This window comes from Cyprinodon tularosa, unplaced genomic scaffold (genome assembly GCF_016077235.1).
Source record: "Cyprinodon tularosa strain WSP-4 unplaced genomic scaffold, ASM1607723v1 ctg158, whole genome shotgun sequence".
Taxonomy (NCBI): domain Eukaryota; kingdom Metazoa; phylum Chordata; class Actinopteri; order Cyprinodontiformes; family Cyprinodontidae; genus Cyprinodon; species Cyprinodon tularosa.
Genome location: NW_024038416.1, coordinates 796,440 through 821,405, shown reverse-complemented (window position 1 = coordinate 821,405; position 24,966 = coordinate 796,440). Strand labels below are relative to the sequence as shown.

Here is a 24,966-nt window from a genome sequence, read left to right as displayed (position 1 = left end):
TGGACAGAATCATTTGTGTGGTTTTGTGTTTTTGTCAATTCAGTCTTTTTTTAACCTACGGGGATGGTTATGATTCAGCCTTTTCTTATCATCCTAGTTTTATTTTTGTCCAGAACAGCCCCTCATTATTTACATTGGCTGTTCCTCCCAATCTGTTGTTTTGACTTTTCAGGCAAGGGAAGGGGAAAAAAAACACAGAGTAACAAATTGCAAGCTGCAAAATAATGAATCAGCTTTCCACAATCCTTTGCATACTCCTCTTTAGTTTATTTAAATCTATTATAAATATCAGACCTCTGCAGACTGTTACCAACAAACTGCAGCTGCTTTGATCCCAATTCGTTCTCAATCGGCTGAAATGGAGAACTGCAAAAGCTCAAAATGGGTCAGTGACATCACTTCTTGTGGCTGATTGAGGTCATATTTTGGCTGCAGGTATTCTTTGGTTTTCTGCAGCTGTAGAAGGTCTCTGCTGCTCCCTAGTTCCTCAGCTTTAGCTTATTTTTGATTTTATGGCCTATATTCCTTTCAAAGCAAGAGTCAACTGTTGTTTATTTATATAGAGAAGTTTTTGGTCCAACTTGCTGTGTGATCATTTCGTAGATGTATTTATCTGTGAGCTTAAACAGCAAAGAGGGAGCAGTGAGGAGGATGGAGGTATTGAAAAGAACCAATCCATGGTTTCAATCATAAAATTAAACATCTGCCTTTTGCTGGCTGCGTGGTAGTTTAATGTTTGGACTGGAACTGGAAATAAAACATTCCACCTACCCAGCAATTCAGGTTCCCTGTTATCTGTGCTGGATAATATTACTTAGGAGAACCTTGTCCTTGTTTTCATTCCATCTTCTCTGCAGAACAACAAAGTTCGGAGATTTGCTTTCGAGCTAAAGATGCAGGATAAGAGCACCTACCTTTTGGCTGCGGAAAGTGAAGCAGAGATGGAGGACTGGATCAACATGCTTAACAAAATCCTCCACAGCAGCTTTGAAATCGCCATGCAGGAGAAGAGGAATGGAGACATTCATGATGGTGTGTGTATTATTTTTTTCTTTGTGTAATTTTCTGTCCAACTTTGGGACGAGGGCGAATATTTAAAATGAAAACAGTCATTGTTTAAAGAATGAAAACCAGTTTGTGTGATAACACGGTGGTCAAAAAAATATGGGAATAATGTGAGCGTTTTACTTTTAGAAAATCTGTTTCAGTCCGTTTCTTAGAAAAAGTGAATACATTAACATCTGAGGTGAGATGAAGAGATTTGAAGCACCTCCATATCTGCAGCAGTCTTTGGGTCCGAGATTGAACAAATTTGAACCCCAGTCTGCAGATTAAACCTCTAACTCTAACGGAGACAGCTGGCAAAGTAGAATTTAGATTTTAATTCATGCTTTTATTACAACCTGTTTAAATTACTGCAGGGTTTAGGCAACTAAGTGGCCCGACTACAGTTGCTCCTAATGCTGCTGCTCGTCTTTCATCTGCTTGCAAAACCGAGAGCACACTGCTCCTACTTTAGCCGAAATTCATTCTGTATCCGGATTAGTTTAGTTTTATTTCATATTAAATGCCTTGATGGTCTTCCCTGAGAGTATCTGTCAGACTTTTTACTCCCTATGGTTGGTAGATCAGATTTTACTATCGTAGTAGCTCAAAAGACGGTCAGAGAGGTGTCCAGGATTTTTCTACCATCGCACCAAAACTATGGAACGATTTACCTCCACCTATCAGCCAGGCTGCCCTATTTTCTGTTTTAATTCCTCTCCTAAAACCATTTTTCTGGCTTTAAGCTGATAAACTATGTGGTTTTATGGTCGTTTTTTATCTATCTGCTCTATATTTTATTTATTTTTTGGAATATTTTAAATGATTACCTTTTTAGGGGGTGTGTTAAGCACATTTATAATGTTTACACCTTCAAGCTTTGCACAGATTTAAAATTTGGCAACATTGCTTGACGTTTGTCTGCGTTTGAATTCTCCCCGTGTGACCCACACAGTGTTGCGTAACCCTTTACCCAAGTTGATCCTGACGTCTTTATCTTTGTATTAACCAGCCTTTAGTTCCTGGGTTGTTATTTATTCATTTTTATGTAGCGAAGCTAATTATGTTGTCCAACTGTTGCCATTATTAGATTTCTTTCAGGGAAGCTTAATGATAATGATTTTTTATGAGCAGCTTCCATAAGTCCTGGAATACATCTGCTCTCTTCCCCTCTGGCCTCTGTAATGTATAATGATGTTTTAGATGTAATAGCAGACCACCCAGGCTTTTAATACTCACCTCCCGCCTCTTAGGAGGCTCAGCTTTGTAGGAGAGGGAAAGCAGCCGACTCCCTGTAAAATGCTCCACTAATCTTTTTAACTCCTCTGCTTTTATTAATTATGCTGTGCATCAGAGAAAGGGGAGTGGGGCCATTTAGGTAGAAATATATCTGGGAGCTTTGTTGAAATATTCTTCTAAGAACTCTGGTGTCTCCCTTTCAATCCCAGCTAAAGCCGACCACAGCTGAATTGCTGTTTACCAAACCTAAACATGTCAGGAAACGATTATAGGGGATGTGTTTTGTCATCTTTTCTTTTTTTCGGCGTCCATTGTGATTTTGTATTTTCTTATAGATGATGATCTTGGAAAGTCCGACAGTTCTTCTGGCAGCCTGGATAGCTTTCAGGTAGGTCCTACTTTTGTATTTTTTGGGGGAGAATAAAAACAAAGGCGGAGGAACTCCTTTGCCACAAAAGTATGTTTTCAATTTTGGTTGAAGGATTGTAGGTCTGACAAACCTATAGCACCCTAAACATTGACTCAGACTCAACATAAAGATATGTAAAAAAGCTTTAATTAAATTCATATTTTACCAAAGTGGCTTTATGTTAATCTGAAAAATATTGAAAAATGAAATCTTAAATTTGAGTTGGGGAGTTTGCTGAGGTACTCCTTAGGAAATATATGTTACTAAAACTTTTTTTAAGTCTTTTTTTTCTTTCTTTTTTTAAGCCAAGCCAGGTTTCTGTTAACTGGTAACTTTTTATTCATTGCTCCCAGTTTTCCTTATGTATGATTAATGACCCAAAAGCCCATCTCTGTTAAACAAAGTGCACAGTAGTGCAGTTTAAGGTAGATGCTATCTAAAAGCCTTTCCTGTCCTTTCATCACAAACCTAAAACTGACCAAAGCGAAATAAATGCTCATCATGATCCAAAACCTTTGCTATCTTATATAAGTTGATAAAAGGCAACTGAAAATTCATTCTGGCCTGGATATTTTAAAATTCAACAGAGTTATGATGCAAAACTATTGGGATGTCTTCAAAGGTCCCTTTTACCACAGTATTTCTATAATGATTTTCAGACATGTAACAAGAAAGAGATTCTGTTTAGATTGTCAAAAAAAACATGCTGACTTAAGGCTCAGCCCTGGTTTCCCACAGTTTCTAGGCAGAACATTTCTGCAATACGAGGGATCTATGAAGGGTTCCTGTAACGTATGAAATGCCCTGGAAAGGAAGAACTGTTGTTCTGTCAGAAGAGCATATGCGCCCAGATTGGCATATATTGTTCTAATACGCATGCGTGCAAATGCCAACAGAGAATTATTCCCACATTGAATTTTAGTAGCAGTATACAGACCAGCAAAAACACATTTATTTAAACTTTTAAAAAAGAAAATCAGCTTTAATTCTACTGTTATTTCTTGGGTGTAGAAACAGCCAGACATGATTGAAGTTTCCGGGATGTTGAAAGAAGAAGCCTCTATAGCTAAAACCATATTAGTCAATATTAATTTAAAAGCAGTTACTTAAAGAGTAAAAAATGTGTGTTCGAGAATTAAAATCTGGTTAAATTTTGTTTTCATGTTTAACATCATAGAAAAATATTGTGACTCAGAATTCATTCAGCTTATATAAAAACTAATCTTATGCTTATCTGACAGCATATGCTGTTCAGACGGAATGCAGGTTTAGCAGAGTATGTATTAGACTTAAATTGAGAGTATTTCTGTAAAAAAAAAACACCCATGCTTCTGGAGTGATACAAAGAATAAATATCTTAAAAGAAATAATAGATTAAAAAAATTCAATAGGTCTGGTTCTCCTCTAAAAGCTCTGGGAACCTCTACAGACTGCATGGCATCATTAACCTTTTTAAACTGGGTGATTTTTCTGAACATAAAGGCATAAATTGGCACATAAGAGGTTTGATAAAAAGATTTTCAAAAAAGGAGCATTTTTGGATCAGTTGATGAGTTTTAAACCTTTTTTGGTAAAGAAGACCGAAGTCCTGCAGATTGAAAAGGTTTGATGCTGTTATTGCACTAATAATTGAAAGAACATATGTTTTTATTAGTAGAAATGGGTGAAAAGTGGAACAGAGGTGACAGATTGCACCTGAAATGAATGTTGGCACCTCTTTTGTCCGACCACTGAGCGTCATGTCATCTGTTATATGTGAAGCTTTACTTCTAGCTGGCTGCTAATATGAGCAAAATGTCCTAAATATGAAATCAGCTATTAGTGTAATTGTGACTTTTTTTGCTTCGGTTCATGCAGCATTTTCTTTTTTTTTTCTTCATTATAGAGCACGAGAGATGCAGAGTCAAGAATGAAGAATGAAACGAGACTGAAGCTGTTCACAGTGGATCCGGACACGCAGGTAGCTCATCGCTACCCCCTAAACGAGGTTCACACATGAACAACTGTGATTTCAACACAAAAGATCCAACCTTCCAATGCGCTGTCTGCAGAGACTGGACTTCTCAGGAATAGAGCCGGATGTTAAACAGTTTGAGGAGAAGTTTGGCAAGCGGGTTCTGGTAAACTGCAACGACCTCTCATTTAACCTGCAAAGCTGCATAGCAGAGAACGAGGAGGGGCCCACCACAAACGTAAGGCTTCATCTTTACCTAAAGATCAACCTCTGGGCATATAGTATATGCTTCATCAGCACTCTGACTAATGAAGAACTGCTGTTGAGATAGCAACCAGGCTGTTTGCTCAGGAATGGCGATTAACCTTTAAAATGAACTCTGATGTCCTGCTGTCCCTCCTGGAAACAACAATCTATTAAACTTTTGACATCTTCTCCCTCCACAAACAGGGTTAAATGTTTATGTGTTATTAAAGACTCATCCAGTATCTAGCTTTTACATAACAAGAACTTAGCCTGGTTTGATGCCATGGCTCACTAAAAATAATTTTCATAACAAACACTACAACACCAAACTAAGTGAGCTACTATAAGTTTTAGTACAGTAGTATTTTTTTAAAGAGTCTATATAACTGCTTTAAAACATTCATTTTAAAATATGTTCATAACATGTTTCATACGATTGAACTAGACTGTGAATAAACTAAAATCAAACTTATAAATAAGGAGATGAAAGAATTGTAAAACAAGTTGGCTGAACAGGTATTGGAAAATATCTCTGTTGTAAAAGGCCCTACCATTTGCAAAACATTACAAATTGACTTTATCTGAAAAAGGAACAGATGCCAGGTACTAAATTATAAGCTGAAGTCTAATTTACTAAACTTGATTGTCAAATAAATGGACATCAGATTAATGTGATCTACATTTCTACACTACTCAATTAAACCATGCAAGAAAAATTTCAAATTAGCACTTTAAAGCTCTTTTTTTGAAGAAAGTATTAATGTTGTTTAGAAGTCTGTATTTTTTACTGGTGTTGTCTGCAGCTTTGGTTAAACTAAGTGACTGGGTGTGTTGTTTTTATTTATGCAGGCATTCACAACCCCTTAAACTTTTTTTTTCTGTTTTGCCTTGTTACAACACTTATATAAAAGACCAAGGGCACTTTAGACAGATTATGGAGAAAGTTGTGACAAAAGCTTCAGGCAGGGTCGAGTTAGGGAATCAAGTTATAGGCTTTAAAAATCTCTCTGATCTCTGCCCAATCAAATTTCTGGAAAAAGAACGAGATCAGCATAACTGTTAACACCATGAAACATGTTTATTCCCATAAACAAATCATAATTTGACGTGATTAGCCCTTTACCGCCCATGTCCAACTCCAGCCTGCATTTTCCTATGAAAATGATCAACCGTTTGGTAGACCAGGCTGTTAAAGCCTTAAGTAACAAAATGTGCAAAAAAAAAAAAAGTTTTAACTTTATACAGTAGTAGTCCTTTAAAATTTTTCCCCAGTTTCCTTGATGGGCCCTTGGCTGGTCCCCTACAATTCCTTTTTAAACATCAATCTTTGTACTTAAATATTCTTTCTGACATGATTTGTGGAATTTAAGATCTAAAGAGAAGGGCATTTTCCCTGTAATTCAGTTAGAGGGTGGGGTAGAGTAAAAAAAATATGCCCTCCCAGGAGAAGGAGGGTGTCACTCAAGTGGTTGGAAGTTAGAGGGGATTCTGCTAGGAGTTGCAGGGAAGTGGGCTGCCATTCGGCTGGCATTTGACTGGGTAGGGCCATTTTGAAAGGCTGCTAGTGTAGAACTGTTAGTTCTCATTGAACATCATCATCACCTCAGACTGTCTCTGTTTGCAGGTGGAGCCTTTCTATGTCACCATGTCGCTGTTCGACATCCAGAACGGCAAGAAAATCTCCTCTGACTTCCAGGTCGATTTAAACCACCAGTCCGTCAGGGGTATGGTTTCCAGTAGCACCAGTCAGTATGTAAATGGAGGAGGCGAATCACGATCCGATGGACAACCTTTGATCCACGGCGTTCCAGAAGCAGCTTTGCTGTATCCCAAACAGGTCAGGAAGAAGTTCAAATATGGCTACTGGAACTGACAGGACCTGTGTGCATCTGACATTTTGAATGATGCTTTCTAGGGAGTGTTTTCTGTGACATGCCCTCATCCAGATATATTCCTGGTGGCTCGCATTGAAAAAGTGCTTCAGGGGGGAATCAACCACTGCGCCGAGCCCTACATGAAGAGTTCAGACTCCACTAAGGTAAGAAGCCGTCCCTGGTCTCCACATAAATTCTCCTGTTCCTTTAAACCCATGCATCCACCATCATTCCTGTGTGGTCACTGACGAACAGGATTAAAAACTAGGCTACTGGTTTAGACCATCAACATGCCCAGTTCTGTTTCTGTCTCAGTACATCATGTATTCCAGTGTTTCTGTTTTCCACTAGATGGCACAGAAGGTCTTGAAAAATGCCAAGCTGGTGTGTAGTCGACTGGGTCAGTACAGGATGCCCTTCGCCTGGGCAGCAAGGTATATTCTTCTTCTTCTTCTTTTAGATTTCAACAGTTTTCAGGATAAATCTTTTCTTTAGAGCCCTGTTCCTCACCTAGAATATCCAGATCAGTAAGAGTTGTGCAGTTCGAAATGTGAACTTTACTATCATATTTTTTTCCTTTAATATATAGTGAATCTCAAAGTTTGTTATTCCTCCGTCAGAATGACCATAATAAACTGAAATGAGGAAAATATCTAGATCAAATTCAGCTGCAAAAAAATCAAATGTTAGAGAAAATGAAAAAAAAAACAAATACTGCAAAAACAGCTATAATCCAGCAATATTGCTATGTTGATGCCCCATTTTTGGGTCAAGACCAATGTTCAGTCAATGTTAATTAGATTTTTCTAAATTGAGTAAAACTGTTGAAAAAAATAAAGTACTAAGGTCAGAAATTGGGTTCACAAGAAGCCAACAGAAGCACTGAAAAAGCTGCAGAATGTTTTTTGTGTGTGTGTGTGTGTGTGTGTGTGTGTGTGTGTGTGTGTGTGTGTGTGTGTGTGTGTGTGTGTGTGTGTGTGTGTGTGTGTGTGTGTGTGTGTGTTTTACCTACAATGTGGATGTATTTTGTAAAATATCCTATATTTGGGGACTTACAGGTACATATGGGGACATTCAACCGGTCCCCATATGGTAAAGTCATGTCCTGTGAGTTGGGCTTAGAGTTAGGGTTAGGTATATGTTCATAATTGTTAGGGTAAGGGTTTGGGTTTGGCCATATAAAATTAATGCAAGTCAATGAAATGTCCCCATATGTCCTGAAAACACGGGTGTGGATGTGTGTGTCAAGTTCTGGTTGTGTTTAACTTGTAAAAAAAAAAAAAGCCCTCCATTCATCATGGGTTCCAGATCCGGTAGCCGCATTGCTAAAAAGAGAAAGTTTTTCTAAATAAAATCTCCCTCTGGACCAATCCTAAAAGGGTAGATTTTGGAAATTACACATTACCAAAATAACACTGTAACACATGGTGGTGGCAGCATCATGCTCTAGGGATACTTTTCTTCAGATTAATCTTTTTTGTTGTTGTTCATTTTTCCCTTTTTAATTCTAAATAATGTTTATGACTTTGAGGAAGGAAGAGTAAAACATTTTATTACAGATTTATTTTTGCAGGAAGATGTTGATTACACAGGAATCCTAATTACCAGCTATTGATCTTTGATTGCAAACATGTAACCTGATGCACATGACCAATAATACTCACTTTATTATAATAAGCACCTGGGTGATTAGAAATGAGTTTCATATTAAATACCAGGTTGGTTTTCAGGGTTTCTATCAGTAATATTTTCCTAACTAGTTTGACAATGTATTGTATGTGTTGTTCACATGAAAATGGGATTTTTTTCCCTTCTGGTCTTATTGATTTGTGCTCATTTGTTTCTTTGTGTTAACAAACATGTGATATGTTTGTCTTTTTAGGCATCATAGCATGTTTAGAATCACAAAGCATCAACATACTGTATAGATCAATTACATCACTCCTTTTTATTTGAGAAATGGAAATGGATTAGATAAGGAACAGGAATTGGGTTTTTGCAGGAGATGAGCTGTATTGGGTTTTTGCAGGAGATGAGCTGTATTTTCTGACTGTGCTGTATTCTTTTTTCTTTTCTCAGACCCTTGTTTAAAGATGCATCCGGGACACTTGATAAAAGTGCTCGCTTCTCACCTCTTTTCAGACAGGATAGCAACAAGCTGTCCAATGACGACATGCTTAAACTGCTGGCAGATTTCAGAAAGTGAGTTAAGTCTCTCTGAGCATGCTCTGTTATTAGAAGCTCTAAGTAATCTTGCAGATGTGCTGGATGGAAAATATCTCCACATGCAAAAAATATTGCTCTGTCTTAGGAAAATCTCACCTCTGCTAGCATACTCCTGCACCCTCTCTAGACGAACTGTCTGCTTCATATTTAGTCTAACAAATCCTCAACTTTAGCTTATTTTTCTTTTCTCAGACCAGAGAAGATGGCCAAGCTGCCTGTAATCCTTGGAAATCTCGACGTTACCATTGACAGTGTTGCCCCTGACTTAACGAGTAAGCTCCTCAGGGTCTAACAGAAGAAATGAAAGCTGCTTTTCCTGAGAGCATAATATGCCCCACTGCCTACACTCTATTCATCTTGTCTTATTTGTCATGCTCCTGCGTCTAGATTGCGTTACCTCATCCTACATTCCTGTGAAGCAGTTTGACATCAGTGAGAGGGGCAGCGTCTTTTTCGAAGTGGAGGAGTTTGTCCCGTGCATCGCCAAATGTTCTCAGCCTTTCACCATCTACAACAATCACCTCTATGTCTACCCAAAGCACTTGAAATATGACAGCCAGAAGTCGTTTGCAAAGGTAGCACCGTCACACTGCTCCTTAATTTATTTATTTATTTGAAAGGGACAGCATGTATTGATGAACTGCAGGAGCTGTAAATACACTTGGATTCAGCTCAGTTTTCATCCATAGTCCTGTATGATAGGGGCAGCAGGTACAAGGAGAAGCACACGGTACATGTAACAAGAAATATATATACAGTTGTGTTCGAAATAATAGCAGTGCCTTTAGAAAAATGAGTAAATGTCAAAATTCTTCAAAGAAATTGTACTTTAATGAACACAGATACATTGGGGACACAGTACATTCTATTCCAAAGCAAAACAATTGCACAAAGTCATCAAAACTTAAATAATAATAATAATATTTCAAATAAAGTAAGAAATGGCATGTTCAAAAGAATAGCAGTGTTGCCATCTTTCCTTGGAAACTCAAAAATGTACTGTACAAACAAAGAAATTCTTGATAAGTGAACCTAGCTGAGTATCCTAAACTAATATTTTGTTGCAAAACCACGGTTTCTGATGACTGCTTCACATCTGTGGTGCATGGAGTCAACCAACTTCTGGCATCGTTCCACAGGTATTGCAGCCCAGGATAATTGCACTGTATTCCACAATTCCTCAGCGTTTCTTGGTTTTGCCTCATGCACTGCACTTTTTATGTCAGCCCACAAGTTTTCAATGGGATTAAGGTCCGGGGATTGTGCTGGCCACTCCATCAGTTGAATCTTGTTCATCTGGAACCATGCTTTTGCTCGCTTGCTGGTGTGTTTGGGATCATTATCCTGTTGAAAGGTCCACCTCAAAGGCATTTCCTCCTCAGCATATGGCAGCATGACCTCTTCCAGGATCCTGATGTACTGGAACTGATCCATGATCCCTTGTATGCGGTGAATCGGACCAACACCATAGTATAAAAAACATCCCCATATCATGATGCTTGCACCACCATGCTTAATGGTCTTCAGTGAGTACTGTGGCTTGAATTCTGTGTTTGCAGGGCGTCTGACATACTGCCTGTGACCCTTAGACCCAAAAAGAACAATCTTGCTTTCATCTGTCCACAAGATATTATGCCATTTCTTTTCAGGCCAGTCAATGTGCTCTTTGGCAAATTGTAAACGCTTCTGCACATGTCTTTTTCTCAGCAGTGGGACTTTGCGGGGGCTTCTTGCTGGAAGGTTAACCTCAGTAAGACGTCTTCTGATTGTCACAGTACTCACTGTCAACTGAAGGTCTTGCTTGATCCTCTTGGATCCCATCATTGGCTGAGTCTTCGCCAGTTTGGCTATTCTTCTGTCCATTCGAGGGGTTGTCTTTCTTTTTCTTCCTCGTTTTTCAGTTTTTTGCTCCCATTTCAGGGCATTTGAGATCATTTTAGCTGAACAGCCAATGATTTTCTGCACCTCTTTGTATGTTTTCCCTTCTTTAATCAATTTTTTTATTAGGAAACGCTCATCTTCAGAACAGTGTCTTGAACGACCCATTTTCCTTGTTTTTTCAGGACAAATGCACAGCCAGCATGCCAGTTGTCTTGATCCTTAAATACGGATCACCTGTTAACACCCTTTTTTCCCAGAATACCCTCCCTAATTGATGCCCTCTCTAATTGAACTCACCACTGCTATTTTTTTGAACACACCCTTTTCAGTTAATCATTCAATTTCACAGAATCCACAGTATGCATGGCTGTCCTGTTGGGTTTGTTGGTTTTCTATACCTTTATTTTACCCCCCAGAAACTTATCTGGGGTATAGAGTTTGAAATGTTAATAAAACAAGTGATTTTCTTGCTGCTGTTGAGGCACTGCTATTATTTCGAACACAACTGTATATATACATACAGATGAAACATACTTGTAACAAGGATAAAGACACTCAAAAAAATCATAAAAACAATTGACAGTTTAAGAAGAAATACAGGGCAATACCCACAGACGACATGGGCTTATAGGCTTTACGTTCCTCTAAGAAGCTGAGCTGATATGTAAAAGTTTTAGTTGTTTTAGTCACAGATTTTTTACCAACATCTGGTTGTTTTTTTTCATGAAATCTTTTCTTTGGATTTAGAGTTGATAGTTTTTCTCTCTCAGTGTTGCTAACTGGCTAACTGTCTCTGTCTTCAGGCTAGAAATATAGCCGTCTGCATTGAGTTCAGGGACTCAGACGACGAAGATGCTGTTTCTCTTAAGGTACTACACTGAATCTCTAGAAGACAGTTTTTGCAATTTGCATGAACTAAAGCCTCCTTTTCTTCCTTTCATAGTGTATCTATGGGCGGCCTGGAGGACCCTTGTTTACCAAAAATGCCTTTACCTCAGTATTACATCACCAGCACAACCCGGAATTCTACGATGAAGTAATAAAGCTCATGAAAACACATTTAATTTAACATTAAAGCCAAAGGATAACGACATGACCGTTTTCAACTCATTCTCTTTTGAATCAGTTTAAAATCGAGTTGCCAACACAGCTCCATGAGAAACATCATCTGCTGTTCACCTTCTACCACGTGAGCTGTGACAGCAACAGCAAGGCCAGCACCAAGAAGAAAGACGTGGTTGAATCACAAGGTGAAGCACAAATTTTATGTCAAATTATTGCCCAACTGATAAGTAGAATAAAAACTAGACTATCGTGCATGCATACATTTACATGCTAAGTGAACATGTACAAAGACCATGCTGCAAGGGCCTAAACCCTTCTTGCTGCAGGGAAACGGTACCAAACACTGTACCACCATGCAGGGTTTCATGATACACCCACTCCCATATTTCACCCTGGAGATAATGGTTTTTCTGCCACATCTGGGGTTTAACATGCTGGTCTAAATGTTCAGTTAATCACCTCATCTCACAAATGTTCTTTCCTTGATATATTTGATCTGTTCAGAAGGGATCTTTCATCATTAGCGTACCTTTTTTTTTTAAAAAGCCCATATGAAGTGCACCACTAATAGCAGAACAGTGGATCTCTGTAGCTCCCCCAAGGTTCCAATAGGGGTTTTGATTGCCTTATATATAATATTGGTCATACTATTACCATTTTCACATGGTAGAAATGTAATGATTTTTCAGTAAAAATAAATTAAGCCTGAGATAATATCTTAAAATCTAATTCTACTTTAGAATGAAACATAAATTGTTTGCAGTCCAGAGGTTGCTGGACTTTCCTATTACTGTTGTAAAGGAATTTTCTTCTACTGGCATGCATGGATCTATGTGCATGCTCCAACTCTTCCTTTCTTTGTGCTGGCAAACCCTCTTCTAGAGTATTGCTGCCACCAGAAGGGCTGGATTGAGAAATCTCAGTTTGTTCCTCTGATTAAATGTTATGTCATCAAATCTGGGTCCCTCTGGGATTTTAAATTTATGTTTAACAAAATTATAATTATACTGCAAATAAAATTAATTGCCCAGTGCTATTCACAACCCATCTCTGAGTTGTAGATTGTAGATTGAATCAATTAGTGACCTGCAGGATTTGCTTCTCCTGGACCAGCATATAGAGACAATTTTCAAGCAATTTCAGTACTTATTTGTATTTCCCTTAACCCTGGAGAACCCACGGGGTCAGATTTGACCCCTGTTAATTGATGCTGCCCAAAATGAACAAACATTTTAAAAAATTCTCAATTTGACTCCAAAATCCCATAGTGCCCCTTCTGACCCCTGCATAGAGACACATAGTGGATAAATATTGACCTGACATAAGCCAATATGGAGGTGACAAGAAGGCTGACCACATGCTGCTTTGTTGAGCTAAAAACCTACCTAAACAAAGTTCACTTTTCAGCAAACTAAAGGTTGGTAGAATTGCTGATTTTTTGTTACTCTGTTAAATGTTAACTTGAAGAAAGCCCAGAACTACATTTTATGTTTTTTATAGATAAATTAACAACTCTGTGCTAGCTTAAAAAACGATGTGCCAAAAATGACCCTCTGGGTGTATGGGTTAAAAAATGTGGGGTTAAAATTGACCCTTTGGTTCTTTGACTGATTTTGCAGATGGAGAACGATTTCAGTCCAGTATTTGGCTAAAGTTTTCAAATAAATTCATTCATATAATATAATGAATGTTAATATAACAATATATATAACAATATAACAATGTTAACTTAGTAGTGCAGGGCCAGAGACTAATAAGGTAAATTCTTATATCTTTTCAGGGAGAATGACTGCTCCCGTTAAAGGACAGCAAAAGCATCAAAAAAAGTTTACAGTTGCACAAGTGTTAGAGCAACTTCTAGCTGATGATAGTGACTTTGGCCCTGAATTGGACAGCAATAGCGATTCTGATGAATTGTTTCAACCACATGAAAGTGATGGTGGTGAATCTCCCCAAGACAGTGACTCGTACAATGACTCCTCAAGTGATGAAGATGTGGCATTTGCCAAGACTGCTAAGCCACAGATGGAGCCAAAACGTATCACAAAAACTTACAGGTGGAGAAAGACAAACTTTGAGTTGCCTGATGTGAACTTTCAAGTTGAACAAGTTGAGACGTACCAGGATGCCCAGGATGCCATGACAGACACGCCGCTGGTTTACTTTCAACGCTTTGTTAACCGTGATATGTTGCAAAATATTGTTGAGCATACCAATCAATACAGTGTTCAAAAGCATGGGAAATGTGTAGACACTTCAGTAAAAGAGATAGAACAAGTTCTAGGAATGTATTTCAGGATGGGATTAGTTCAAATGTCTGGAGTACGTCAGTACTGGGAAAGTGAAGTTCGTTATGGGCCTGTGGCAGATGTAATGAGTCGTAACCGATTCAATCTGCTACTTTCTGTCATGCACTTTGTAGACAACGAAACAGCCAGTGAAGAAGAAAAAAAGGATAGACTTTGGAAACTAAGACCATTTTTGGATTCATTTCAGAGACAGTGCCTGACCATAACACCTCTCCAAAGACAGTCCATTGATGAGATGATGGTGCCTTACAAAGGGAAATTTGGTGGTATAAGGCAGTACATAAAAGGGAAGCCACATCCATGGGGATTTAAAGTGTGGGCGCGCTGCTGTGTCACTGGCCTCCTGCATGACTTTGACATATATCAGGGAAAAGGTGGATGCAATGAACAAAAAGGGAAGAGTCGGTTGGGAGTTGGTGGAGACATTGTGTTGAAGCTATGTGAATCACTTCCAGAGAAAGTACATTTTCTGATTTTCGCAGACAATTTCTTCACTTCAATGCCTCTCATTGATAGTTTATTGACAAAGGGCATTTACTACACAGGAACTGTGCGAAAAAATCGCATGCCGAGTTGCAATCTGATGACAGACAAAGATCTGTCTAAAAATGGCCGTGGATCCTATGATTATCGAATCGAGTCCAACACCAACACTGTTTGTTTGAAATGGCAAGACACGAAAACTGTAACTTTGATGTCAACATATGCTGGACCAGAGCCTTTGGGAAAAGCTCGGCGCTGGGACAAGTCCAAAAAAGAATACACCAACATTGATCAGCCAAACATCGTCAAGGAGTACAACGCTTCTATGGGAGGAGTTGACACGCTGGATGCACATCTTGCACGCTGTAAATTCTCCATCAGGACCCGTCGCTGGTATATGATACTTTTCTGGCATTTCATGTCTGTTGCAGTGATCAATGCATGGCTTCTTTACCAACGTGATTGTGAGGCAAAAGGAATTACTGGATCAAAAGTGCTCAAACTTCGCAAGTTTCAGGGTTTGGTTGCTCAAGGCTTGGTTGAAGTTGGAACAGCAAGAAGGCGGGGAAGGCCAACGACTCCTGGCACCTCCTCCCCACCACCAAGATTTGTTCGAGTTTATCAGAGTGCAGATGTTCGTTTCGACCAAACTGCCCATTGGCCTGTCAAGGAGGACCATCGCCGTCGATGTGCTGTGTGCAAGGACCTCAAAACTGAAATGCACTGTGAAAAATGTGCAGTTCCTCTCTGCATAAACAAAAAAAGAAATTGTTTCAAAGATTACCACAATGTCTAGTGTAGTAGAACAGATTTTTTCACAAGGTAGGACACATGGTGTTGATGTCGTAATTTTGGCCTTGTGTTCTGGTTTCCATTGGCCAAAGTGTTTGTATATTTGAAATCCAGTTCTAACATAAAAAAAAGACATAAAAAAATGTTTAAGTGTAGCTGTGTGTTTATTTGATTTTTCCCTAAATATAAAATAGTTTACATAGACAGTGTTTGTTATTGTAATTCTTTGAAATGATACGTCTAAAGCCCGAAGGGTCAAATTTGGCACAAATCCTAAATTTGGCAATAAAGGGTTAAACTTGAAAAAGTGGATATTTTGGTGTTCAGTGGACTTATACTGGTCATTTAATGTGTATTTCAAAATTTTCCAAACAAAAAAAGGGTTCTTGGGTTCTCCAGGGTTAATATTCAAATATTAAACCCTGAACTTTTACTAAAAGTGGAAAAGTACAAATGCTATGGATACCATTAAAAGACGGTTTATATTTGTAGAGGAAACAACCAGCTGGTATGACCCTTTTCTCTACTCATAAATCCAGTCTGCAGATTAGTTGAGGAAAGGGCTGAAATGCGATTCAGCCTTTAAGTCTGTCAGTGTTGCTGTTGTTACTGGCAACCTCTATCAGGCTCATGATATTCTACTCTATATTTTCCCTCAGTGGGTTTCGCCTGGCTCCCCTTGTTAAAGGATGGCCGGGTGATGATGAATGAAAATCACATCCCTGTGGCGGCCAACCTCCCTGCTGGGTATCTCAGCTGTCAGGGCGCCAGCAAGGTAGAGCAATCCTCACAGTCTTTAACACTGCCACCCCTAACTGTGGTTTCTACCTAGAAAGAATACTTTCTGCATGTGTATTTTTTCCCCTGTCCCTTAAATCTATTATTTACATATTAATGTCATTGTTTCAACTTTGACAATAATATATCTGTCATTGCCATTCTTGCCTTCACAGCATGTGAGTCCTGAGGTCAAATGGGTTGATGGAGGGAAGCCCTTATTTAAAGTGTCCACACACCTAGTGTCCACTGTGTACACTCAGGTTTGTCATATACCAACCTCAGAGAAGTGAAATCAATTATTTTTCAACTGAATATCACCCTTCGATTTTTTATTTTTTATTTTTTTAACTATGCTTTTTTTGTGTATTTCAGGATCAACATTTACACAATTTCTTTCATCACTGTCAGAGTATTTCATCAGCAGCAGAACTGGTCAAATACCTGAAGGTAACTGAAATTTGATGAAGTGTATACTTGGGTTCTAAAAACCAAACAGTGACAAACATATGAGCTGTTTCCTGTTCAGGGATGATTGTGATTCTATTTAGAAGCCTGTCCACACTATAGATAGGTAATTATTATTAATCGTTATTACCTGTGTACCTATTACCTTACAATTTATATCCATTGTGACTAAAATTAACAAAGTCTGCAAGCCCCAAAGTCTCACAGCATTTTCCAAATACTTATGTTTTTTCAGTAAATATTCGCATATTACCCCTAGCCCACAGTCTATTGCACTTTTCTTTGGGCAACTTCAGTTTTTTATTTTATTTTTTTAATGGGCTTCAGTCAGATGAGGAAAAAAAGATATATTTTTAGCAACACACACCGCAGGTGGTTGTGGCTTGAGTGAAAACCAATTTGTGTAAAAAAAAAAAAAAAAACTTTTCTTACCTATTGGTAACCATTAAGGATCTGTGATTCTGTGGGCTGGTTTCTCTTTCAGAAGTTTGCAAATTGTAGACTCTACTAACAAACTGAAAACCAGGTAGACTTCTAGATTTTATTTTTTCATAAGTGACTATCAGTCTATGCTGATCAGCTTGCTGATCCCAGATGAACATTTACCAGGAAAACAGCATCTGGTGCAGTACGTTTCCTCGGTTTTTATGTAAACTATAAACATGAACAATAGCCAGAGGCCCCATCAGCAGGTCAGCTGTATTTGGTGGCAGTTTTCCAAATGACTTGGCAGGCTTATGTTAGCTTCCTGCAGGCAGGGATAGAAGCACCAATTTCTGACCTTTTATTCCAAGGCTTAGGTGTGAGTCATCAACACAGTTTCACTAACTTCCTCGGTTATTATTGATCAAATCCAGCTCCTCAGGTATAGAGATGTGATGATCAGGGATCTTTGGCCATTAGTAAACAACACCATACCATTTTAAACCATTTACAAAAAATATATAGTGACATTCTGAACTACTTTGCATCTCTTAATTAACTAATAGAGTTTGTTCAGAAGACTTTTTCAGTCAAGTCAATGATCCAATGCAAATGGTAAGCATATTATTTGCATTATAAACTACAATTGACTGAATATGATTTACTAGAAACAAAATTAGAACTTTCAGTCTGTATGTATGATTGTACCCATTTGACTATAAATTGATGGATATAAAGATATATGTTTGTCCTTTAAATACCTTGAGACGGCATTAGGTGTGGATTTATTACCTTCAAAATAATCTAGATGTTAGTTTATTCGTGTTTAAAATTAAACTCTGTTGTAATACTTTCCTCCTTCCTGGTATCTGCAGAAAGTCTTGCTCTCTCTTGCTTTTTCACAGCCAGATTGAACAAAGACACTTCTCGATTTTATTTAAAAAATATGCGGTACTTTGCTTTAAATTTGTTATTTTCTCTTTAGATTTTTTTATAGCAAACAGTTCTTTCTTCAGTTGCAAAAATCCACACAGAGAAGCATGTTGTTGCTAAGCATTTTAAAAACTAATCAGATATTAGAGTTTTGGTGATAACCAGTAATGAACTGCTAAAAATGGTCTGATCCTGACCACCGCCTGGGTTTCCAGTGCATGTCTGCTCAAGATATCTTTATAGTTAAATCTTTGAGGCATTCATGTAGTACAGTACATGTTGTAATTCAATTCCTTTGCTTTTTACCTGCAGAGTTTGCATGCCATGGAGAGTCATGTGATGATAAAGTTCCTGCCAACTATCCTCAATCAGCTGTTTAGAGTCCTGACTAGTGCCACACAGGAGGACGTAGCAGTAAATGTTACAAGGCAGGTGTCTCTTTAATGTTTTTATTCAATTTCAATACATCTTATTGATAATCCTGTTGGTATTATTACAGAGGTATTATTAACCTACTTAGCACTTTTTTTGCAAGTTATTGTTGGAAAAACTCATGATATAATTCCCCTTTTGCCTATTTGCCTTATAGAGTCATGATTCACGTTGTAGCGCAGTGCCACGAGGAAGGCTTGGAACACTACCTTCGCTCTTATGTGAAGGTGAAATCCCACCTGATGTCTTAGAAAAACTAGATCTCATTTATGCGCCACAGGAACTGACATTTTGTCTGTGAATGTGTCTGATCCAGTTTGTATTTAGGACTGAGCCACACACATCCTTGACAACCCAAACAGTACATGAGGAGTTGGCCAAAGCCATGACTGTGATCCTGAAGCCTTCCACCGACTTCCTGACCAGTAACAAGCTGCTAAAGGTAGATGCCCCTTAATATCCCCTCCGTAAAGTAAGAGTTGAGATGTTTTTAAATTTCTGTGATGTTTCTGATCTGTTTTTTTTCTCCTCCTACAGTATTCATGGTATTTCTTTGAAGCATTAGTCAAATCCATGGCTCAGTACTTGATTGAAAGCTGCAAAGTGAGGGTGAGTTTCACTCGGCTGTTTTTGCCAATGATTCATTTCCTATAGTGCAGATTAACAGCATGTTATGTGATATACCATTACAGCAATGCAGTTTAATTGTTATACTTTACCTTGAGAAGAGGCACAATATATATGATTAGAAAAAACAGAACAAAACTAAACATGCAGGGAACCTAGTTCTGATAAAGAACAGTATAACCTTATATTGATTTGGATTAAACCGTGTCTAAGAGCTTATAAGATGGTAGTTTTCATAATAGTGTGGTGTTTAACTGGTCAAATAAGTTTAATCTCCAACAATAAAAATCCTCACTATTTAACAAATCAAAATAATGGTTTAACTGGCTTTAAACCAGGTGGGAAAATAAAGTAGAGAAGCAGGAAATGGTTTTCTGTTACACCACATATCTCATGGGTCCATATGCATACAGTGAGGGAGAATGCACTTCCATTTATTACTTTTTTGTTTTTTATTATTGCTGCAATTTCACATGATCATTGTAACTAAAACTGTATGTTGTGTAAGTAGTAAAGCAATTTTTTGTGCTCTCTAGTTGTCGAGGAATCAGCGTTTTTCAGCATCTTTCCACCACACTGTGGAAACCTTGGTCAACATGATTATGCCACACATCACTCAGAAGTACAAAGACAACCTGGATGCTGCACGCAATGCAAACCACAGCCTGGCCGTCTTCATAAAGGTCCACTTAGGAACAGAAATGTTGTTCTTGTCCGCTGTGTCCTCCTTGTGTTGGAATAATTTCATAATTATTTTTGTCTGATTTTGCAGCGCTGCTTCAACCTGATGGACCGAGGTTTTGTGTTCAAGCAGATAAACAACTACATCCACTGCTTCATGCCTGGAGACCCAAAGGTGTTTTATTACAGATAAACTCTTTCACAGAAACAACCTGTAGCCAAAGATCTGTCCTGTTTCTGTGTAGCTGTTCTGCATTAAGCTGATTTTATTTTTTTATTTTTTTCAGACGCTGTTTGAGTTCAAGTTTGAGTTTTTGCGCGTTGTGTGCAATCACGAACACTATGTGCCCTTAAACCTGCCCATGCCATTTGGAAAAGGGAGGATACTGAGGTTTCAAGGTGAGAAAAGAGTTCAAATCAACTTTCAGGCCTGGTGCCTTTTAAATGTTTTTACAGCACTATTATTTCCATATTTTGTCACTCCACAACCAAATGCCTCAACAATAAACTTTTGGGATTTTCTGTGACTAAAGCAAAAGAGTGAAAAATAGTGAAAAGGAAACCACAGCAAATTAATTTATCAGTTACCAGAAAACATTTTACTGCAGGAAAATGTGGAAAAATTTGCTTTGGCCTCTTAAGTCTGAAACTGGAGCTGTTTCAACTTTAAGCAAATCCTATGTGTTGTATAAAGGTAGCTCTGCACATCATCGCTTACACAGCACGCCCTCAGCAAGGCATGGAGGTAAGTAGAGATAAATACAGAAAACTTGGAGAGAAAAGAAACTTATCGGAGGTTGACTGGAGCATTGGTTCATCTATATGTAAGAGGGCAATCCTAGGCCTAACCAAAGCTGCAAGAAAATAACCTAGATCAATCCTTATTTTTGAACAGCCCAGTTTAAGCGGAGACCTAAAGTTAAACCGGATTCTCTTAATCCAGTCAGACTGAGACTAACTATTTTACAAAGAAAACTGGGTGAAAATGTCTGGAAATGTGGAAAACTGGCAGAGATAATCCATAGAACACTTGCACCACATGTAATTGCAGTCAGAGGCTCTTGTCTACGAAATATCCACCCAGGGGTTTAACTATTAGTTTTTCCTTATTTAAATAAACAGCTGGCAAGTTTTTTATTTTTGTTCATCCCCTTCAATTGTGTTTTACTTATTATAATCCTGTCTTGTTCAACTGATGTATCTTGAAGTTTCTGCTTGTTAAATGATAAGAGGCGTATAAAGCAAAATAATCTGGACAGGTACACTGTAAATAATAAAATGAAAACTATTTGAAATACATCTGTCATCAGCATTTCTTACAGGACTTTCTCTTTCTTGTTTGTTTGCCTCATTTATCTGTATTGTCCTCAGATGATACAGAGGAGTCTGATGATACTCAAGTAGGTAGGTGGTTGTCGACTCAAAATGAGCAGATTTAGAATGTGATCATTCATCAAAGAAGGATTCTGGTGACTTTTTAAGACTTGCATAAATGAAATGCCGGTTTTAAAAAAGGCTGAGGCAGAAGTAAAAAAAAAAAAAGAGTGCAGGGGAACTTCTGTTTGATTACAAATTGCTGCAATCATCTTCAGCGTTGTTTGGGCACATATGAACTCTGTCCTGAATTTGAATCATTTTTTTTTTCTCAACACTGTTGATCTGAAACACAGTGGGTAAGTCGAATCTGATCATCAGCGCTCGTCTTCCAGTCTGCTTTTGTTTAATGAGAATCAGTTTTCTTCCAGGGTGCTCTCTAGATGCAAGGTTCTGATCAAATTTACATCGAATCAAATGTTCTCTCTCTGTCTGGGATTGATCGTAGCCTCATGTGCCTCTGTAAGCTCAGTTTCCTGCTGGCTCCAATCTTTAACAACCTCCTCACTGACCACTTTCTGCCCCATAGATCTACAGATGGAATACTCTTTGACTGAGGACTTCTGTAGGAACCACTTCCTGGTCGGGCTTCTGCTGCGGGAGGTCAGTGCAGCTCTGCAGGAGTTCAGGGAGATCCGGCAGGTCGCCATCCAGGTCCTGAAGAGCCTGATGATTAAACACACTTTTGATGATCGCTATTCCTCCAAAGTAAGCTGGTTGCACTCATCTTACCTAACTCTTATATTCTGGCTCGTCTGTGTGGTGATCCTATTAAATATTTGTTTTGTTTTGTCTTTAGAGCCAACAGGCTAGACTGGCCACCTTGTACTTTCCACTGTTCGGTCTTCTTCAGGAGAATGTCAACAGGCTTAATGTGAAAGAAGTCTCCCCATTCCCAATCAACCACTGCAACAATGTGAGAGCACCACCTAGTGGCTTCTTTTGAGTACTGACACACATCTAACCAAAACACATCTACAACAAACATTAAATTATAACACGGCCCTGCATCCATGGGCGTAGGTTTGCATAGGGACCATAGGGACATGTCCCTACCAAAATTTTGGACCGACCTACAATTCAGCGTTATTGCAGCAGTAGAGGAGTTCTGGATTGAGAATATTGACAGACGAAAACATTCTTTTATCTAAAATGCTAAAGGTTTATATATATATTTTTTTACAATTTTGGTATTAATTACTGCTCTAAGTGTGTCACTCTGTGAGCTAAAGACATCTCTTAGAGTCTCTATACTCCAGTTAACGATTAATCAATTACTAAATTTGTTGACATTATTTCAATAATCGATTAATACAATTAATTTTTTCAGCCCTAAATACAATACTTGAAATGGGTTAAACAGAGTAACTACAGCCTAGATGTATAACTTTTAGAGTGAAGTTAATATATTAAATGCTCAGTGTCAGTTCCTCTTCTATTTCCAGTGCTCATGTAAGTACAATACATTTATTTGGCGTCCTTTGAATCTATTATTTCGCTTTGTTTCATGATGCAAAGAGAAAATTTAAAAGATAAGAGTGGGTTTTAACCTCTGTTTACCTATGCACAATTCTATATCTTCAAAATAAAAGAAAGTATAAATCCACATATAGCAGACATATTTATATTCTGTTAAATAGGCACAGATTTACCTACTGTCTTAGTCCCTGGTAATTCAAATGCAAATCTTTTCAAAGTGGGGAAAAAGTCCTAATTCCTCATTCGTCAGAGCCAGTTAAGCTTCGGTCATTGATAAACAATATCTAGTGTGCGTAGCGCTTATACAATTTGTATAAATATAGCAAGAAATGCTGCTTTTCTCTTTAAACATAATAAACCCTGATTTTGACGTCAAGCATTAAAAAAAATGAGCATACATATTTTTGCATAAGACTAATGACATCAGACCAACAGTGTCCCTGCCAAAGTTGAAATCAAAGCTACGCCCTTGCCTGCATCATAGTTGGCCCCTTTAAGCTTTAATAGTGCAGGAAGAGAAGAATGATTGTTCTAATTATAGGAATAAAAGAGAAAAATAAGCAGGTAATGAAGGTGCTGGGTTGCTCTATCAGTCCTGTCTATGCGCTGCCTGACCAAGAATGTCAGTGTGATGCTTCACTGAATTATACGACTAAATACATGTTAGTCAGGCAGCTGTAAATATATAGACGTCCCCAAAGGATTTAAATCTGTTACAAGCGTTTAAAATAATTATCACTGATTTGTTTTTAGGTGTGTTTCAGAATGGGGTCTTTTGCACCTCTTCCAGAGTAGAAACATATTTCCCAATTGACATAAACACATTTCTTTAGAATTGCTTATAAAAAAAAAAAATAAGTCTATAACTTTTTGATAGATGACATAATAATGAACATTTTAAATGGGTTATACAGTTCCTCCGATTTTTATTTTTTATTTTTTTTAGGTCCCAAATCACTGACCCACTCCCAAAAAAAAACCTCTGGGTTTAACATAAAAAAAATGACAGCTAATACCTTTTATATATTTTTATATTTCTTTTTTCTAATTTTTACCCAGAATGGACGAGAGGATCCACTCCTGACCAACGCCTTGATGACGCCTCCTAGGTCCAGCACATTTCTGGATACCAGTTTGCACAAAGATGTTTTTGGAGCTATCTCAGGCACCAGTGAGTTAGAAATGAAAATAAAATATATATAACAATTTTAAGGGACTTAAGCTAATACCTATTAATGAAGTTAAGTGTTTCAGTATGCAAATATCCAGAAAGTTAGTGAAACTAAAAAAAAAGTATATTGCTAAGATTGGAGATAAAAAAAAAATTAAGAATCTTATTTTGTGAATCCTCATAAATCTCTCTTCCCCCCCCCCCTTTGTTTTCAGCTTCCCCTCATGCGTCCACCCCTAATGTGAACTCTGTCCGCCATGCTGACTCTCGCGGGTCCCTCATCAGCACTGACTCAGCAAACAGCCTGCCTGAGAGGAACCATGAGAAAGCCAATTCTCTTGACAAGGTAGCCTATATGATCTAATGTAACCTCTCTGTGGCATCCTGTACTCATTCCATTGTTCTTCTTTACTGCGGGTCCATAGATTTCCCAGGTTATAACAGAAGTCTTAAACTCTAAGCTCAACATCCTGCCTTTATTATCTGTCCAGAGGTTTGTATGGAAACAATTTTTCAGTGACCTGCTTCCCTCTGTGGAGACTGAGACACAGTGGCTGTGTTCAAATCCAGTGGCTGCATCCTCCGGCTGCGTCCTCTGTCTTTCCTACGTCATAGCGCGGCGCCATGGCCTCTTCAGATCCAAGTGTTGTTTTACCTGGGTACTTAGTCAGATAAGTGGCAGGTCATTTTTGGTTTATTGAAATGCAGTGATGGGACTAACGGCGTTGAAAGTAACGGCGTTACTAACGGCGTTACCTTGTTTTAGTAACGAGTAATCGAACTAATTACTTTGACTGTAACTATAACGCAGTTACCATTGCAGACACCCCATTACTGCGCGTTACTCAGGTCACACAATGAACCTTTTTTCATGATAGGACTCGTGCGCGCCTTGTTATGAGAGAGGGGAGAATGGCTGATGTATAGTGAGATTCCGTCTGTCAGTTGGGTAGGTGGGTGTTTCCGCTGGCGGGTGTTAACGTACAGCACACACAGAGAGATGGAGAGTGAGGATGACTCCAGCAGCAAAACAGCGTTTTCCAGATGGAAATACCGGTGTTACGTCGAGCTGCGTTTCC

The 24,966-nt window shown here is 38.3% G+C and overlaps 1 protein-coding gene across 10 annotated transcripts in view; it reads left to right on the top strand.

Moving 5' to 3' along the window:
- The window catches only part of LOC119780259 (dedicator of cytokinesis protein 9-like), a 107,814-nt gene that overhangs the window by 60,589 nt on the left and 22,259 nt on the right, over positions 1 to 24,966 (top strand). For all 10 annotated transcript variants that reach the window (XM_038280239.1, XM_038280240.1, XM_038280236.1 and 7 more), the window contains exons 8-34: positions 858 to 1,032; positions 2,619 to 2,671; positions 4,578 to 4,652; positions 4,744 to 4,884; positions 6,517 to 6,729; positions 6,808 to 6,930; positions 7,118 to 7,200; positions 8,846 to 8,968; positions 9,185 to 9,264; positions 9,380 to 9,567; positions 11,677 to 11,742; positions 11,817 to 11,909; positions 12,000 to 12,123; positions 16,182 to 16,297; positions 16,476 to 16,562; positions 16,675 to 16,749; positions 18,436 to 18,551; positions 18,713 to 18,782; positions 18,872 to 18,997; positions 19,093 to 19,164; positions 19,719 to 19,865; positions 19,955 to 20,038; positions 20,151 to 20,262; positions 21,767 to 21,945; positions 22,037 to 22,153; positions 23,776 to 23,887; positions 24,103 to 24,233. In XM_038280239.1, the coding sequence (XP_038136167.1) occupies positions 858 to 1,032; positions 2,619 to 2,671; positions 4,578 to 4,652; positions 4,744 to 4,884; positions 6,517 to 6,729; positions 6,808 to 6,930; positions 7,118 to 7,200; positions 8,846 to 8,968; positions 9,185 to 9,264; positions 9,380 to 9,567; positions 11,677 to 11,742; positions 11,817 to 11,909; positions 12,000 to 12,123; positions 16,182 to 16,297; positions 16,476 to 16,562; positions 16,675 to 16,749; positions 18,436 to 18,551; positions 18,713 to 18,782; positions 18,872 to 18,997; positions 19,093 to 19,164; positions 19,719 to 19,865; positions 19,955 to 20,038; positions 20,151 to 20,262; positions 21,767 to 21,945; positions 22,037 to 22,153; positions 23,776 to 23,887; positions 24,103 to 24,233 (3,081 nt within the window). The remainder of the gene's footprint in view (positions 1 to 857; positions 1,033 to 2,618; positions 2,672 to 4,577; positions 4,653 to 4,743; positions 4,885 to 6,516; positions 6,730 to 6,807; positions 6,931 to 7,117; positions 7,201 to 8,845; positions 8,969 to 9,184; positions 9,265 to 9,379; positions 9,568 to 11,676; positions 11,743 to 11,816; positions 11,910 to 11,999; positions 12,124 to 16,181; positions 16,298 to 16,475; positions 16,563 to 16,674; positions 16,750 to 18,435; positions 18,552 to 18,712; positions 18,783 to 18,871; positions 18,998 to 19,092; positions 19,165 to 19,718; positions 19,866 to 19,954; positions 20,039 to 20,150; positions 20,263 to 21,766; positions 21,946 to 22,036; positions 22,154 to 23,775; positions 23,888 to 24,102; positions 24,234 to 24,966) is intronic.